The sequence below is a fragment of the Macrobrachium rosenbergii genome, chromosome 10 (genome assembly GCF_040412425.1).
Source record: "Macrobrachium rosenbergii isolate ZJJX-2024 chromosome 10, ASM4041242v1, whole genome shotgun sequence".
Lineage (NCBI taxonomy): Eukaryota > Metazoa > Arthropoda > Malacostraca > Decapoda > Palaemonidae > Macrobrachium > Macrobrachium rosenbergii.
In genome coordinates this window covers 26,503,244-26,519,362 of record NC_089750.1, presented here as the reverse complement: position 1 = coordinate 26,519,362, position 16,119 = coordinate 26,503,244, and the positions used below count along the sequence as shown (strand labels likewise).

At 33.6% G+C, this 16,119-nt stretch overlaps 1 protein-coding gene across 7 annotated transcripts in view; it reads left to right on the top strand.

Annotated features, from left to right (window-relative positions):
• The window catches only part of wake (wide awake), a 1,231,097-nt gene that overhangs the window by 391,394 nt on the left and 823,584 nt on the right, over positions 1-16,119 (top strand). For 2 of the 7 annotated variants that reach the window (XM_067110048.1, XM_067110046.1), the window contains exon 1: positions 11,405-12,460. The exons of 4 other annotated variants lie outside the window; for them this stretch is intronic. In XM_067110048.1, coding sequence (XP_066966149.1) covers positions 12,426-12,460 — 35 coding nt within the window. In that variant the 5' untranslated portion in view covers positions 11,405-12,425. Of the gene's footprint in view, positions 1-11,404; positions 12,461-16,119 lie in introns of those variants that run through there. One more of the 7 variants, XM_067110039.1, reaches the window with a different exon arrangement.

Here is a 16,119-nt window from a genome sequence, read left to right as displayed (position 1 = left end):
TATTGTATATAAATAATATATAAATTTTTTTTGCATGTCTATATATTATATTTATATGTTTTAAAATATGCAGATTGATGTTTTTTTTCTGTTCTAATATCCAGAAATTTTATATTACGTTTTTTGTCATTTCAGTTATAAAATTTGAATTTGTTTGTTGCTAACGGAAAAGCTCTTTTTGTTTTTGCATGTCTATCCCTATTTGTTTTAAAATATGCAGATTGCGACAGTTTTTCTGATCTAATATCCAGAAATTATGTAAATTATGTTTTTTGTCATGCGGTTTAATATTTGAATTTGTTGTTGCTCACAACGTTCTCTTGTGTAACGTCATACCTGATGTAAATTTACATTTTCTCTTCTTTCTATCATACATACATACATACATATACATACATATCTATACATACATACATACATATATACATACATACATACATATATATATTAATTAATTAATTAATTATATATTCATACACACACTATATATATATATATATCTATCTATCTATCTATCTATCTATCTATCTATATATATATATATATATATATATATATATATATATATATATATATATATATATATATATATATATATATATATATTAAACAGAACAGCCATGATTACAAAAAATCCTTTGTACTGTCTTTATAGATGGAGTTATGGGAGTTTTGTTATTTAGTTTACATATGAAGTTGAAATAATTTACACCCAATGGGAATTGATGTGATTAGTGCGCCTATTTTAACCAGAATTGAAACCTTTGTCGTTTCGCGGTTGGAACGTGAATGGTGGGACCTGGGGTACTCAGCCATCAAGAGACGTGGCTGGGAGTATTAAGTCACTGTGATCCATGTTCCTCCCCCCTCCCACCCCCCCCCCCAAAAAAAAATAGGGGGGCGCGCATCAATCTGAAAGCTGTTCAGGTGGAGCACCCTTTGGGTGTAAGGTATTCCCAACTTACAGTGAATTCGATATCAAAGGCTTATTTGCGGCTTAATATTTGACTATAATGTGCGCTTGATACGATAATCACGTCAGTTATGTATCTAAAGGAAAGAATGAATGTTAGTAAAAGTATATTTTTAATCATTTGTTTTGTAAGTCAGTGAAGAAGAAGGAGTCTTCGTGAGGATTTTGGAACCAGTGCGAAGGCGGTGTCATTTGCTAAAACTGGTTTTGAGAATATTACAGTAAGTAATTCCAAGTAGGAACATATATATTTTGTTTATGAGAGGTACTTTGTGATGCATTCATTAAATTAAGTGAAGGTCGCAATTACATGGTAAATGTATCATCATCATTGTTACACATCCTCGACGGACGTTCAACTAAATTGTGAAAATTAAACGGTGTGTGATGCTACAATTCTGTTTCAGCGCTGACGACGTGGTGATGGATAGCAGAGATGTCACAGTTGATTGACAGTCGCTTTACCAAATGGAGCGCTTCTCTTTCTCGTCGCTCATTTGATTATTATCTCTCTTTTTTCCCCATTTCGTTTTGATTAAACTCCAAGTGTTTGAATACATCGGTATCTGATTCTTTCTTCCCACATGAGCTATTTTTACGAGTTCGTTTTCAAGGCGTTGTCGTCAGTGATTTAGTTTTGCAACTGATGGACTAATTTTAAAACAATGATGTCATTACAAAATAAATTTGACCTAAAATGTGCATTAGCTGCCTGTTTGAATTCGCTTTTTGCTGTAATGTTATATTTATAAATTTTTTTTTGAATTTGTTAATTTGTTAAAGTATTTAATAACGAAAAATATAGAAATAACCTGTCATTTTATATGAAGTATAGACTTGAATAAGTGCAGATAAATAGTCATCATTACCATTATTATCTTCAATTCCGGAAACGAATTTTTCTGCAAGTCCTAGTATAAAAAAGCATTCATTTTGCATTTCCAAGCTATACTACGGTGGTATTATAGATTCCGTTTGGGTGAAATATAAGGTGCCATTGTTTACAAGTATTGTTCTATCCTTTGTCAATTTATGTGAGTATTATGCTCCCTCTTTGGTGTTGTTTTCTGCACTTTATGTGTGAAAGTTTTTCATTTTTCATTTCCGAAGAATTTAATTAGCTGCACGTGATTTAGTGGTTGAAAAATCTCTTTTTGCAAGAAAATATCGTTCTTTTTAGTTATATAATACTAATTTTACTTCTGTTTAAAAAAAGTCTATATTTTTTCAACATTAATCCGGTTTTCCTACCAGGGTGGCTCCAGAGAAAATCAATGCACTAGTCACTGTCACGTTTATTTATTAACTGCTGAATCGTGGATGAACCCTCTTGCAGAAAACTTTCACTTTTTAAAACTACATAGAAGGCTCATCAGCAGTGCATCGGACACTCTTACACGAACTACCCCATTCATTTCTGGGGATTTCAGGATACTAATACCTCTCTTTCCAGTACTCTCCTTTGTCCCCTCTAACACTTTGGAGTTATGTATTCTTTTCACCCACCTATCTTTTTTCCTTCTTTCCACGTGATCATACCATATCGAAACACTATGAAAGTTACTGGAATATGGTGATCCTTAGAGTGAGAGGGTGAAACTTGACAAAAGGACTGGTAGGAGAGTTACAGTGCTGATTTTGATAGGGAAGAGGGCGAGTGGGTCAAGTGTGAGAAGTTTGAAAGTCAGCTTAAAGGAAAGGTTGGATCAGGGTGATTACAGATATTTTGATCAAGTGGAAAGAATTTGGATAAGTTGGTGAAAAGAGCGTATGCATTGGAAGTGTTATTACGGAAGAGGAGGGGAAGACCCAGAAAGTATTAGATAGTGTAGCACAGGTATTAGAAAGGCATGGCTTCTATACTGAGGAAGCATTAGAGGGCATGCAAGATAGAGGTAAATGGCACAGTGTATCTAGAGTGGTTCGATGCCCTCCTGAGCCTTTTTTCTGAGTGTGTATGAAGAAGCTGATGTTGTGGAAGTTTATCACAATGAAGATTCATCCACAATTCAGCATTTTAAGCATAACTGTTGCAGTGAATATTGTGTTGTTTTCTTCGGATCTGTTCTTTTTTAAGTGAAAAGGCTTGAGGTTGAATATAACGCGCGCACACTCACTGGCACGTGCACACATATTTATACATATACTTATATATTATATATATATATATATATATATATATATATATATATATATATATATATATATATAAATATATATATTTAAATATATATATATATATATATATAATATATATTCATATTTAAATATATACATATATTTATATATATATATATATATATATATATATATATACATATATATATATATATATATCAGTAAGTTACAAACGTCCTTTAATATCAATTCGCTTACCTCGAAATAATATATTTTCATATATGTTACCGAAGGGGAATTTTCTAGTTGATAATAAGTTCGTCGTCCCATGGGCTCGAACCAGCGAACGCATTAACCCATCCGGCCAGCATGGGTTAATGCGTCCACTGTAGTCCTGAGTTCTTGTCCTTCGCTGGTTCGAGCCCACGGGACGACGAACTTATTATTAACTAAAAAATTCCCCTTCGGTAACATATATGAAAATATATTATTTCCAAGGTAGAGCGAATTGGCTATTAGAGGACGTTTGTAGCTTACTGATTGTATATGAATCACGGTGATGTGATAAAAGTCATATATATATATATATATATATATATATATATATATATATATATATATATATATATATATATACATATATATATATATATATAACACATATATATATATATATATATATATATATATATACATATGTATATATATAAACACATATATAACACACACAGACATATATATATATATATATATATATATATATATATATATATATATATATATATATATATTAATATATGGAAGATGGCAAATCGAAGTGCACATGCCGCAGGTCCAAAGGAGACAGTCGTGGGGAAAATACAGTAGATTGAGAGGGAAAGGAAAAATCAGTTTAATTGTTTGCAATATGAAGGGAAATACGAGGTCTCCAGGTCGCTTTAGGAGCTCTTATCTGAAAAAGTTAAAAATAGCTTTTCGTCCCTCTCCTCATGACTGAAATAAATAATAATTTGGTACTCAGGAGCTTACCATGAGTGCCTCTCAAGGATTTTATTTCCTTCCATTCCTGTCTCAGAGGAGTACAGTTTTATTATTCTCATTATTATATATATATATATATATATATATATATATATATATATATATATATATATATATATATATATATATGTATGTGTGTATATATACATATATGTGTATATATTTGTATAGATATAATATATTTGTAATTATATATATATATATATATATATATATATATATTTATATATATATATATATATATATATATATAATATTATATATAATATTTATAACATATATATATATATATATCAAGATTATTAAGTTTATAACATAAAAAGGTAATACCACCGATTTGAATTGCCTCGGTCACTAAAAGTTAACTGCGAAATGTTTCTGAAAGTGGAAGGTTCTCTTGACTTGGCTTTTAGTGGAAGACTAAAAGAGACAAATCAAAATATAGAAAAGCTGAATAGGCTATTTGTAATTATATGGAAATTACATACGAAAGTAAGAGTAGCTAGAGTGTAGTTGTATGTATATTGCTATACGGAATCGAATCATGGTATGACAGTGAAACTGTATTTGACAGATTTTATGTTTTAAAATTAAGCTGTTTTATAAATGATACCACTAAGAAAAATTACGGAAGTCAAATGAGACGATGATGAAAGTCAGTGGAAGATGTCTTGGACAGTCCTTCGCACAACCTCAGAGAGAACTATGAGAGATAAGTCTGGAGATGAGTGGAGATTTGTGGAAGATGAAGCATAGGGAAGATTTGAATGTGGAAGATGAAGCACAGGGAAGATTTGAATGACTGAATTTCCCAGACACCCTTTGCGTGACTCGGTGTTGGAGGCGATAGTGATGAAATGGAAGGGATTCCTTGATGCCTGTTAATAATTGTTTTCATGCAATTGGTGTGAAGAGTGATGTCATCTTTCATGTATTTATACGTTTTAGAGAGTGTCTGCGATTGCCTCTTGTCACGGATAATATAAGTAAAATCTATATTTTGAAAGTGAGCCTTGTTCATTCTTTGTAAAAATTTTGTTTACTAAAGTTTATTTCACTATAGCCGATTCACTTAAGGGTAGATTCTTGGGCCTAAGAGACGTTTGTTTGGCGGCCTCTGATTGGCTGGTACCGGGAGGTCTGCAGCTCGCTCACTGTTTCATTTTAACGTTTGTAGCTCAGAAAACTTGCAATATGTTTATATTTCTTCATTTATCTCACGTTTTACACAAGATAGGAAAGTTCTGATCATACCATAGGATTCGTTATTAATTGTACAACTAAATCGTGATTTTCTGAAACCAGTAACATAAAACACAAAGGAATTACAACGAATAGAAGTAAAGTGAGAAGCATTTCATTTTTTATACCTGTTTTTACATATCGTCGGATTTTGCATCATTGATGCGATCAAGATAAAATAAAACTAGTGTTTTCATACAATAAATTCACCCTGAATACGCTGGTGCTTTCAGATTTTAGATGCGTGTGATATGTGAAGAGAAAATGAAGAATATGTCGTATTATGTTGCATCCGTACTTGACTCAGTTTGGCAGTAGTGCCGAGAGACGGTGATCTGCAAACAGCGAGAGCGTTGAGGCGCCGTTGACAGTTGCCAATTAGCGATATGAGAAGTTTGTAGTTTCGACAGTATTTACCTTATTATTATGTCATTACATTTTCTGCACATAAATGCATAGAATTCACATTATGACTGTCGAACTTTTTCACTCCAATATCATATATGTTCGTATGTCTGGACATTTCTGATAAGAAAAAATTAATAATCATATGGATACATCTGGTTGTGTTGGCTTCAATTTAGTCTAGATGAGAAATTTGCATTCTGTAGGCTACATGATAAATAACAGGCTAAATAATTATGAGTTCATTATTATGGCCGCTTGCTTCTCTGGTCAATAACACGAAAAGCTGATGGTTTTTATGTTCATTCAATGAACGAAAGTACATCTTTTTATTTCTTACCATAAAATCTATTGGCGATGTAACGAATATAAAATTCTGTCTTTTTTTCAGAATTTGTTTGAGCTGCTCTTATACCAGAACGTTTATTCCTCTATATACATGTTATATTTGATAATTGTGCAGGCCTGTTATTTATCATGTAGCCTACAGTATGCAAATTTCTCACTTAGCCTAAATTGAAGCCAACACATCCAGGTGCATCCATATGATTATTAATTTTTTCTTATCAGGTATGTCCAGACGTACGGACATAATTATATGATATTGGAGTGAAAAAGTTCGACATTCATAATGGGAATTCTATGCCTTTATTTACAGAAAATGTAATGACATAACAATACGGTAAATATTGTCGAAACTGTTAACTTCTCATATTGCTAACTGGCAACTGTCAACGGCGCCTCAGCTTTGCAGATCACCGTCTCTCGGTTTCTACTGCCAAACTGAGTCAAGAACGGATGCAACATAATACGACATATTCTTCATTTTCTCTTCACATAACACACGCATCTAAAATCTGAAAGCACCAGGGTATTCAGGGTGAATTTGTTGTATGAAAACACTAGTTTTATTTTATCTTGATCGCATGAATGATGCAAAATCCGACGATATGTAAAAACAGGTATAAAGAATGAAATGCTTCTCTCTTCACTTTTACTCGTTGTAATTCCTTTGTGTTTTATCTTACTGATTTCAGGAAATCATGATTTAGTTGTACAATTAATACCGAATTCTATGGTATGATCAAAACTGTCCTATCTTGTGTAAAACGTGAGATAAATGAAGAAATATAAAGATATTTCAAGTTTTCTGAGCTACAGGCGTTAAAATGCAACAGTGAGCGAGCTGCATACCTCTCAGTACCAGCCAATCAGAGGCCGCCAAACAAACGTCTTGTAGGCCCAAGAATCTACCTTAAGTGAATCGACTATAGTATGCTTTTAAACAATTACCTTAATTTTAGTTAAAGTATTTCACGTAAAAATAACACTTTATTTTATGGTTATTATCGTCATGATTTTATCTGAATAAAACTAAATCAGCTAAGATTCGATTTACCCAGAGATGACGTATAAAACTTAGAATGTTTGAATTAAGTTTTATATTTTGATCTTTGGGAAAACAACGTTTATGACTCATGTTGGAATCATTTTATTTGTTAAACAACTTTCCCAAGTAAAGCTGGTGTCACTGACTCCTCTCTCATGGCCCTTAAATTCTCCTCTCTTCGTCTTGACTGACGTTCCCATTGCCAAAGGGAAGGAATCGGGTTACAGGCTTCAAGAGGGTGAAATACAGAGGGTGAAAAATGGATGTCTTGCACGTCTCCTGGACAGCAGACCCTGCACCGCAGACGAAGGCGCCTCGCCAGCAGATGCTTCAGCAGCAGACGTGAACGCCTGACTACAGGTGTAAATTGGTCGTTTCTTATCCTTCGACGATGAAGGTTGTTCTTCGGTATGACGGATCCTTATTTCTCCTTTTTCGTTAGATTCAAGATGTTCTGTCATTACGAGAGAGAGAGAGAGAGAGAGAGAGAGAGAGAGAGAGAGAGAGAGAGAGAGAGAGAGAGAGAGAGAGATGGAAAAGGTATGAGGGGAAAGAAGGAACGCCAGTTCCTCAAAACTAGGAGCAACCTATTGGGATGAAAGGTCTTTGGGGTAAGACGGGAGTAAATATACATTTAAGCGATTTTGAAATTACACACACACACACACACATACATATATATATGTATATTCATTAGAATGTGCTGAATTGTTTTTAGGAAATATTGCAAAAACATAAACCAATCTTGCACAAGTAGTTATGGCTTTTGCACAGTTGTAATATTTCTATATCAAAGAACCTTTAAATGAAGAATAAATAAACGTGTGTGTGTGTATATATATATATATATATATATATATATATATATATATATATATATATATATATATATATATATATATATATATATATATATATATGTGTGTGTGTGTGTGTGTGTGTGTGTGTGTGTGTGTGTGTACATATAAACGTGTTTATATGTATATACATTATTTTATAAATATACATTATTTTATAAATATACATACTTACATGCATACATAAACACTGCATCAAAGAAATGGATGAAGGTGCATCCACTGGATGTACAGCACTGGGTCTGATGAGCAGCAAATCCAGTTTTGGATCGCATGAGATTAATTTTACTTTTTCGTCCGAACTCAGGGAATATTTACTTTGATGCGAGCTTTTGATGGAAGAGCGTCATGGGGATTTTGCAGTGCAGGGGTTTGTTATCGATGGAGGTTAAGGATACCTTCTTTCTCATTTAAATCAATTCAGGCATTTTTATTCATTATCATGTTTTTAAATGTATAATGTAGTCCTTCGTGAAATGAAAGATATTGGATATTCTTTGTCCATTTTATTTCCTTTGCTGGTGTGTCTGTGAGTATTTGTTAGAGGTATTGTTTTTGTGGATGTCTGCAAACTTTTTCACTAAAAACCTTCTTATTTGTGTTTTGTAGAAATTTCTCATTTGGTTTAGTGTGGATTCTGTAAACACTTCACCAACTGGCTCTCACTGTAATCTTTTAGACCATTTGTAGTTGATTTTTAACAATTTTTTAGAGTTATTAATCTTTTTTCAGTTTTGACATTACCTAACCACACTGTTCTTGGATCCCGTGTATTCATATTAAGTTTCTTGGAGGTCTCTATTTCATTAATTAACTTTGCCTATTATGTCTCCAGTTGATTGTTGGTAATGTTTTAATTTTTAATTTTTAAAAATCTTAGAGCATTTCCATTTACATAATTTTTTCTTGGACTTTATTTCTATTGTTCTTGAAAAATGAAGTTTGCAGTTCTGCATATTTTTTAAATTTTTGATTCGGAGTTTCATGATGTATAGGCTACTTCACTGCCAGTCATCAGTAATAGGCAGGTAACTCATCAACAAAGCCAACGTTACCTCGTTAAGCGGACTGGTCCTTATTACTTTACTAAGGTGGTATATTAAGGTGGTATTCGGCGTTGGTCTTATAATTTGATAGTTATTTTCATTTGGAGAAAATATTCTCATTCACGCATAACCTTTCATGAGTGAGATGGTCATCATCATGAGATTCCGGTGCATGAGACAACTTACAGACCTCCAGCTTTTGGTAATATCGATTTTCAATCGGTCGATGGGAATTCTTTGATATATGACGAGAAAGTTTTGGAGTCCGAGTGATTCTCTCTCTCTCTCTCTCTCTCTCTCTCTCTCTCTCTCTCTCTCTCTCTCTCTCTCTCTCTCTCTCTCTCTCGAGCTGTGTGGCCTCATAGTCATGTAAGGTAAAATTTTCAAATCCTTGAGGATATTTTTTTTGGGAACCATCGGTAATGTTGCATTAGGGGCAGAAAATTAAAATAGTTCATTTCGAAGCTCGCAGTAGTAGATAGGCCATGTATATATTTGTATTAGTAAGAACTTATACGTTAGTGTGAAGACAAATCGTAAACAAGATAAAGTAAATTTACTGTAAATCAGACAGTTGACCAACAGCTGAAGTAAAGTCGAACCTAACTCCCGACTTTCATCAGCCTGAAAATGCCTTTGTTGTTCGATCCTTTGTTTAGCCAACACTAATTGCAGATTTCGCTGTAATGACTGTATGCTAGTATTTATCGTTACTGCTTTATTAAGATTGATAGATTACGTGTAAATATAATCTTTTTGCTCCAAAAAATCTTTGGCTTTATTAGCAATAAAATTAAGCCTAACAGTATACTTTTCCTGTTTAAGCAACTCTCCGTACGATTATTAGTGTAAAAATTAGTGTAAATGATAAAGCATGTCGATTAAAGGGAAATTTTTCTTTTCAATATATATATATAAATATATATATATATATATATATATATATATATATATATATATATATATATATATATATATATATATATATATATATATATATATATACGCGAGGACGTAGTAATACATGGTGAACGAGATATTAATACACAGAATACTTAAGATTTAATGTATGCTAAGTAACATCATTTAGGTTGGCCCTGTCATCCCCTTGTCGCCTCTCTCTGTTATGGATTGTTTGCTTGCTCGAGTATTTCCTCTGGCTGTTTTACTTTTCACATATTTATACGTTACTTACTTTGTGCTGTACCGAAAAAAATTCTATGGTAAATGAACGAAAGCATTAGTCCCTGGTACGCTTGATTATCTCCTTCGGGCTATTGATATATATATATATATATATATATATATATATATATATATATATATATATATATATATATATATATATATATATATATATATATATCTGCCTCTATCTATCTATCTATATAATGTATATATATATATATATATATATATATATCTGCCTCTCTATCTATCTATCTATCTATCTATCTATATAATGTATATATATAAATATATATATAAATATATCTATCTGCCTATCTATCTATCTACCTATCTATCTATCTATCTATCTGTCTATCTATCTATCTATATATAATATTATATATATGCATATATACTGTACATATATGTACTGTGAAAGATTGGAGTAAATTTTTTAAAAGGCGTCAGAGTAAAAAAGTAAAAATTATGCTTATCACTAACTGACTTTTTTATTGCTTGTAATTTTATTTTACCCAGAGAAAAGCCGAATGTTGCATTTTTGCAATATGAAGAATAAACTATAGCCTGTAAATAATATGGTAAACACTTATTTCCTTTACTTTTATTAGTAGTGGAATGATTGTTGTATTAATACTTGTTCACTTGAGTATATATACTGAGAATCAAATGTTTTGCCGTCACAAATCATTATTTTCATGATTATCGTTAGACCATATCTGAGGAGGGAAGATGTTTATCTGGTTTTTACCATACTTTATAATTTCAGCAGTATAGTTGACATAAATCATCATTCTCATCATAATTATCGTCGGTGATGTTGTTATAAGAGTATGAAATAGATTATTGCCTTTTGAAGAGTTAGAGGAATTTATTTCTGATGATAGAAATTCATTTCTCACTATAATGTGGTTCGGATTCCACAATAAGCTGTAGGTCCCGTTGCTAAGTAACCAATTGGTTCTTAGCCACGTAAAATAAGTCTAATCCTTCGGGCCAGCCCTAGGAGAACTGTTAATCAGCTCAGTGGTCTGGTAAAAACTAAGCTATACTTACTTTTATGGGTCTGAAATGTAAGAGCGTTTCTATAAAAGGTTCAGAACTTTGATAGATTATATTTATTAGCGATTCTTATCTGTTACAGTGGAAGTTACATTTATTCATCGCTGCTAAACAACTTTAATGAAAATAACCTTAGTGTGGTGCATTTGTGTGGTAATATAACAAACTGTTGAATAGACAATGAACGAAAGTTTCACGATAAATCGAACCAGTTTCTTACTTTGTACAAATGAATAAGTGCAACTGCCTACTAAAGTAAGATCAGTATATATGTCTGCTGTTACAGTGAAATTGCTACGGTAATATTCCATTTAACGATGTAAATGACGGATCCACAGATTGAAAAGAAGTTACTGTAGCATCAAATGATATTGCCATAGTTGCATATTGCCTTAATATTGCAATAACCACTTACTGCAATGAAATTGCAGTAACTACCTATTGCAGTGATATCGCTATAGGTTCAAGTAAAGGCCAGCTGTTTGGTATATCATCCTAGTTACATCTTACCATGGAGGACCAAGGAGTGACCAGGATGAGCTTTCCGAAGAGGAGGCTGTCGAGACCGTCTTTCCAACCCGAGTTCGGCAGATGACCACCAGATGGCCATGCCGCTTCGGACTATCTTTCAGGTGTTTTGAAGGACGTGGCTGGCCCGGGTTCAGGGGCCAAGAAAACAGGGCCACTGGTTGGAAGACGTACAATTTCACTTAATTGTAAATAAACTGTGAACTGAATGTGCCGTGGAAGCGCGATTACGTTAAGTGATTAAGATTAAAGTATGATCAAATGCCTTTGATCATTTGTGAGTGTTGTGTTCCATATATATATGTATTTCATTTAGATAATTATGAATGTTAAGTGATTGAATAGCAATAGTGCCCTCGTTCAGTTTTTCCACAATATCATATGTTGAGTGTTAAGTGCATATTTGCGAGCGATTGGTGTCTCCACATCCTTTCTATGCGTGCTCGATCGTATCTTTATCCATAATAGTTAAATGAAATTATAGCGTTTAGAACACTGTATCAGTGCCCTTGTTAGAAATATCTGTGTGTGAATAGCTGACCGGTTAATTAATGTAGAAGAGGACTGATAACGCCATGTCAATGCAGGCTTGTTTCGCCAAACTTGTCTGGTGAGTATACATTTTGTTATTATAACTGTAGCTGAAATAGTGGTGGCGGTAGTAGCAATACATTTACAGTATTTCTGTCTTCATTGGGTAACATTATGATATCTGAGAATGTGTGGTGGGTTTCTTGATTATTCCGGTGTATTTCTTCAACCTAATTTGCTTTCATTTTGTGTTTTCTTGGATGTCAGATGACAGGATTAATTCGTTTTAGTTTATCATTCCATTCTTATACCAGCAATGATTAGGAGGTTGCATTATACTGTGAGCATAGGCGGAGTCGATTCAAACCAATTGCCTGGTTGAGTGAAAGTTAAAACTACATGCACAAAAAGAACGAAAAAAAAAAAAGATCCGTATAAAGTTTGGTGAAGATACTGACATGTTATGATATAATGCAAAGAAATCCGCCAGTGCAAAAACATCAAAAGATACTGACATGCCGCCGGCAAAAACAGTGCCCAAAGAATATGCTATATATGTTACAGTAATACACATTGCACTGGAAATGGAAGAACGGTGCAAAAGCAGATTTACCACCTGACATGCAGGCATTTCATGTGGGATGTAACAACACAGACATCTTTCTAAGAGAAAGACAGAGCTGTAAGTGCCAGTTAAGCAGTCAGGGATACAGAAAGAGTGGGAGTTATATATAGTAACAAAACAGAGAATTCTATTTTTGTTCCCGCATTACGAAACGAGAGATTGTAGGCGGTTTGATATGTAAGTTACATGTAAAATATTCAAACTCGGAAAGAAAAGATATACCAAAGGCTTTTTGAAAGCATGATATTGTATAACGCACCCAACAGAATTCGAGATGTTCGAGTGAGATAGTCAGCCAAAAGCGAATGGAGGTGTGTATGCAGATTCAAGAAAGATATCAGGCCTCGCTTTACATTTTTGGTAAATGTAGTTTTCTCCAAAGAAGATATATCCAGAGCGATTCCTGCCTTCAAGAGATATATTGGATTCATACACTTACACAGAAGCCTCATCAGCATCACGATGTTCCATTTACATTCACTATGCACCAACTTTTGCGGTTTGTAGATATCAATGCAATTCTTTTCCAATAGGTGTTTCAAACCCTGTATCCCTGTATCCAGCCCCTTGTAGTTATTCCTCGCTTCGTGATTCGTGACGCTTAGGAATGTTAAACTCTTTTCCCCCAACTTACCGTCTTGCATTCAATCTACTTGACCAAACCTTAAAACCCTTTGATCTATTCTTTCACTTGCTCTAACTTTTTCTTAATATTTATTCTGTGTTTACCCATTTTCAAGTTTTTAGTTTCTCATACCTCACATACACTACTTAAATATTTCATGAAATCAGCAACATTTTCTATTTTATTTGCATTCAAAATCACGAGTCCACTCCCATAAAGGAAAGACTACTCAACAATCCCTCCGTTCCTCCACCACTTTGGCTTACATACAGCTTTACTTTTTCACAAGCTGTGGCTCACTTCTTATGTAATCCTCCAGTCATTTTTAATTTGCTCCTAAATGCAGGTACACGCCAACCACTACTTTTCTTCTATCCTCCATATGATCATTCGTAACTCCATCTGCCTAGTTTCAATTTAGTATGATAACCAGACACTTCCTTACATTTACTCTTAGTTTTCTCTTTTTGCAGCGCTCCCGGACTCCTTTAATACCTTCCACAGTTTCTTTTCACCATCCCTGATCCACGATGTAGCATCTGCAAAGAATAATGACGCTCCATTCAGGACTCATTTTCTTATTACACCCTTTGGCTTGTATGTCAAATTCTTCCTCTGACTTCTTGCATCATTCCATCATGAAGTTAAAAAAAAACTTGCAGACAGCACACCATTATCTCAGAACCATTTTTAACACCAAACTAGAAACTCTCTCGACTACGTAGTTTAACACATGCGTTGCTTTCATCATGAAATCTTTAAATCATTTGCTAAAATTTTTCGTATAAACCCTACGTCATCAGCACTCTCTAAATTGTCTCTCTGTTGATTCTGTAGTAAACTTTTTTAGTTCTGTGTCTACCACATACAGCTTTTTTTTTCACTTTGGTATATCTCACATAACTTTCCCAAAAAATTACTTGATCATACACTTCTTAAGGATTTTATACTCATTTAGAAATAACTTGCAAACCTACAGTAGGTCAGTTGGGCTACTCAGTTACACTATGCACATTTAACTACATTATCTCACGCGTAATCCCATTAACTCCGGATGTCTTCCCATTCTTTAACGTCTTAATTTCCTTCCTTATGTTCTCAATAGTCATTTCCATAAGCACTTTCAAACTGACACTAATCCTTTGTAATCTTTTGTCATTCAGTAATGTCTCTAATTTTCAACATTGAAGGAATACTAAAAATTTTATTCTCACTCCATTGTCCTTAAACTACATTCACTTAGGACATTATCTCCCCATGGGAATCTTTTGTTCTGAAATCCATTTGTTCAGCAACATTTCTCTGTGCATTTACACTCATTGTAACCACTTTTGAATCTCTAACAATTCTTGCTCACCTTCTCACCTCAGATTTCATTAATTGCTTTAATTTCTCTTTGTAATGCAGTTCTTTTTTCTTTACTTGACCTTTCGTTTCCTTTTCCCTCCACTTCCTGTTTATATTTATTCTCCTACTCACACAAACACTTTCTGATAATCCTGTGACCCCAGCATGGAACTCGACGTAATCCTCATCTACGCCTTCCATCTTCGTGTCTTTAATCCTACCTTGTAAATTCATCCATTTTCTCCTTGTATGCTCTTCTCACTTCCTTCTTATCAAACTCGGCTGCTTCAGTTACATTTACAGACACACTGCCACCCCTTCCAACCCAGTCTAAATTCATTTCTATCTTATTTTTAGTTTCGGCCAAGTAATGATTAGGTATACCTGTAACCATCCATTTTCTCGTGATATGCCCCTCTTACTCATTTTTAATCAAACTCATTAGTCTTAATGACATTTTTAGCCACACTTCAATCTCTTCCTCCCCAGCTAAATAGTACCAGATGTACTGGAACCATTCCCCTTCTCGCCGGTACATCCATCAACTAGACGAACACATACTGTACTGTAGGAAATTTATTTTTCCACCATTTTCTTTTATTCAAATATACTTACGGACAATAATTTCTGGAAGTCATGAATTCTTGCAATCAGATTCTTTTCAAAACACAGTTCTGCAAGACACTCTCTGCCTTCTTTACTCCAGGTAATACATATATACAAAAAATGCTGTCTTTTACGCACCTTTTCATTTAAATCCCTTAACACCACCCACCTATACTCTCACCATACAAATAAGCACAGATTTAGACTTCTAAAACATTCTCATTCATGGTAATTCTTTTTTATGTTTGGATAATATGCTCACAGTATTACACTTTTTACCAGCTTTCTGTCCCTAAGAAAATTAACTATCCTATTTTTCTCCTCACCTACCACATCCACTCACAGTCATAACATGATGCTGAACAATTTATCTTTTCTGCTTTATATACTATGTATGGGACTTCGGACTCCTTTTCCCTGGCCATTTGGTAATTTTTACACCACCAAATGCTGAAAGAATGGTGTTTTCACCAGAATCCCACATGAGTGAAAAACGCGTTTGTTATTGACTTCTGAAGACGCTGGTGTTATTAGT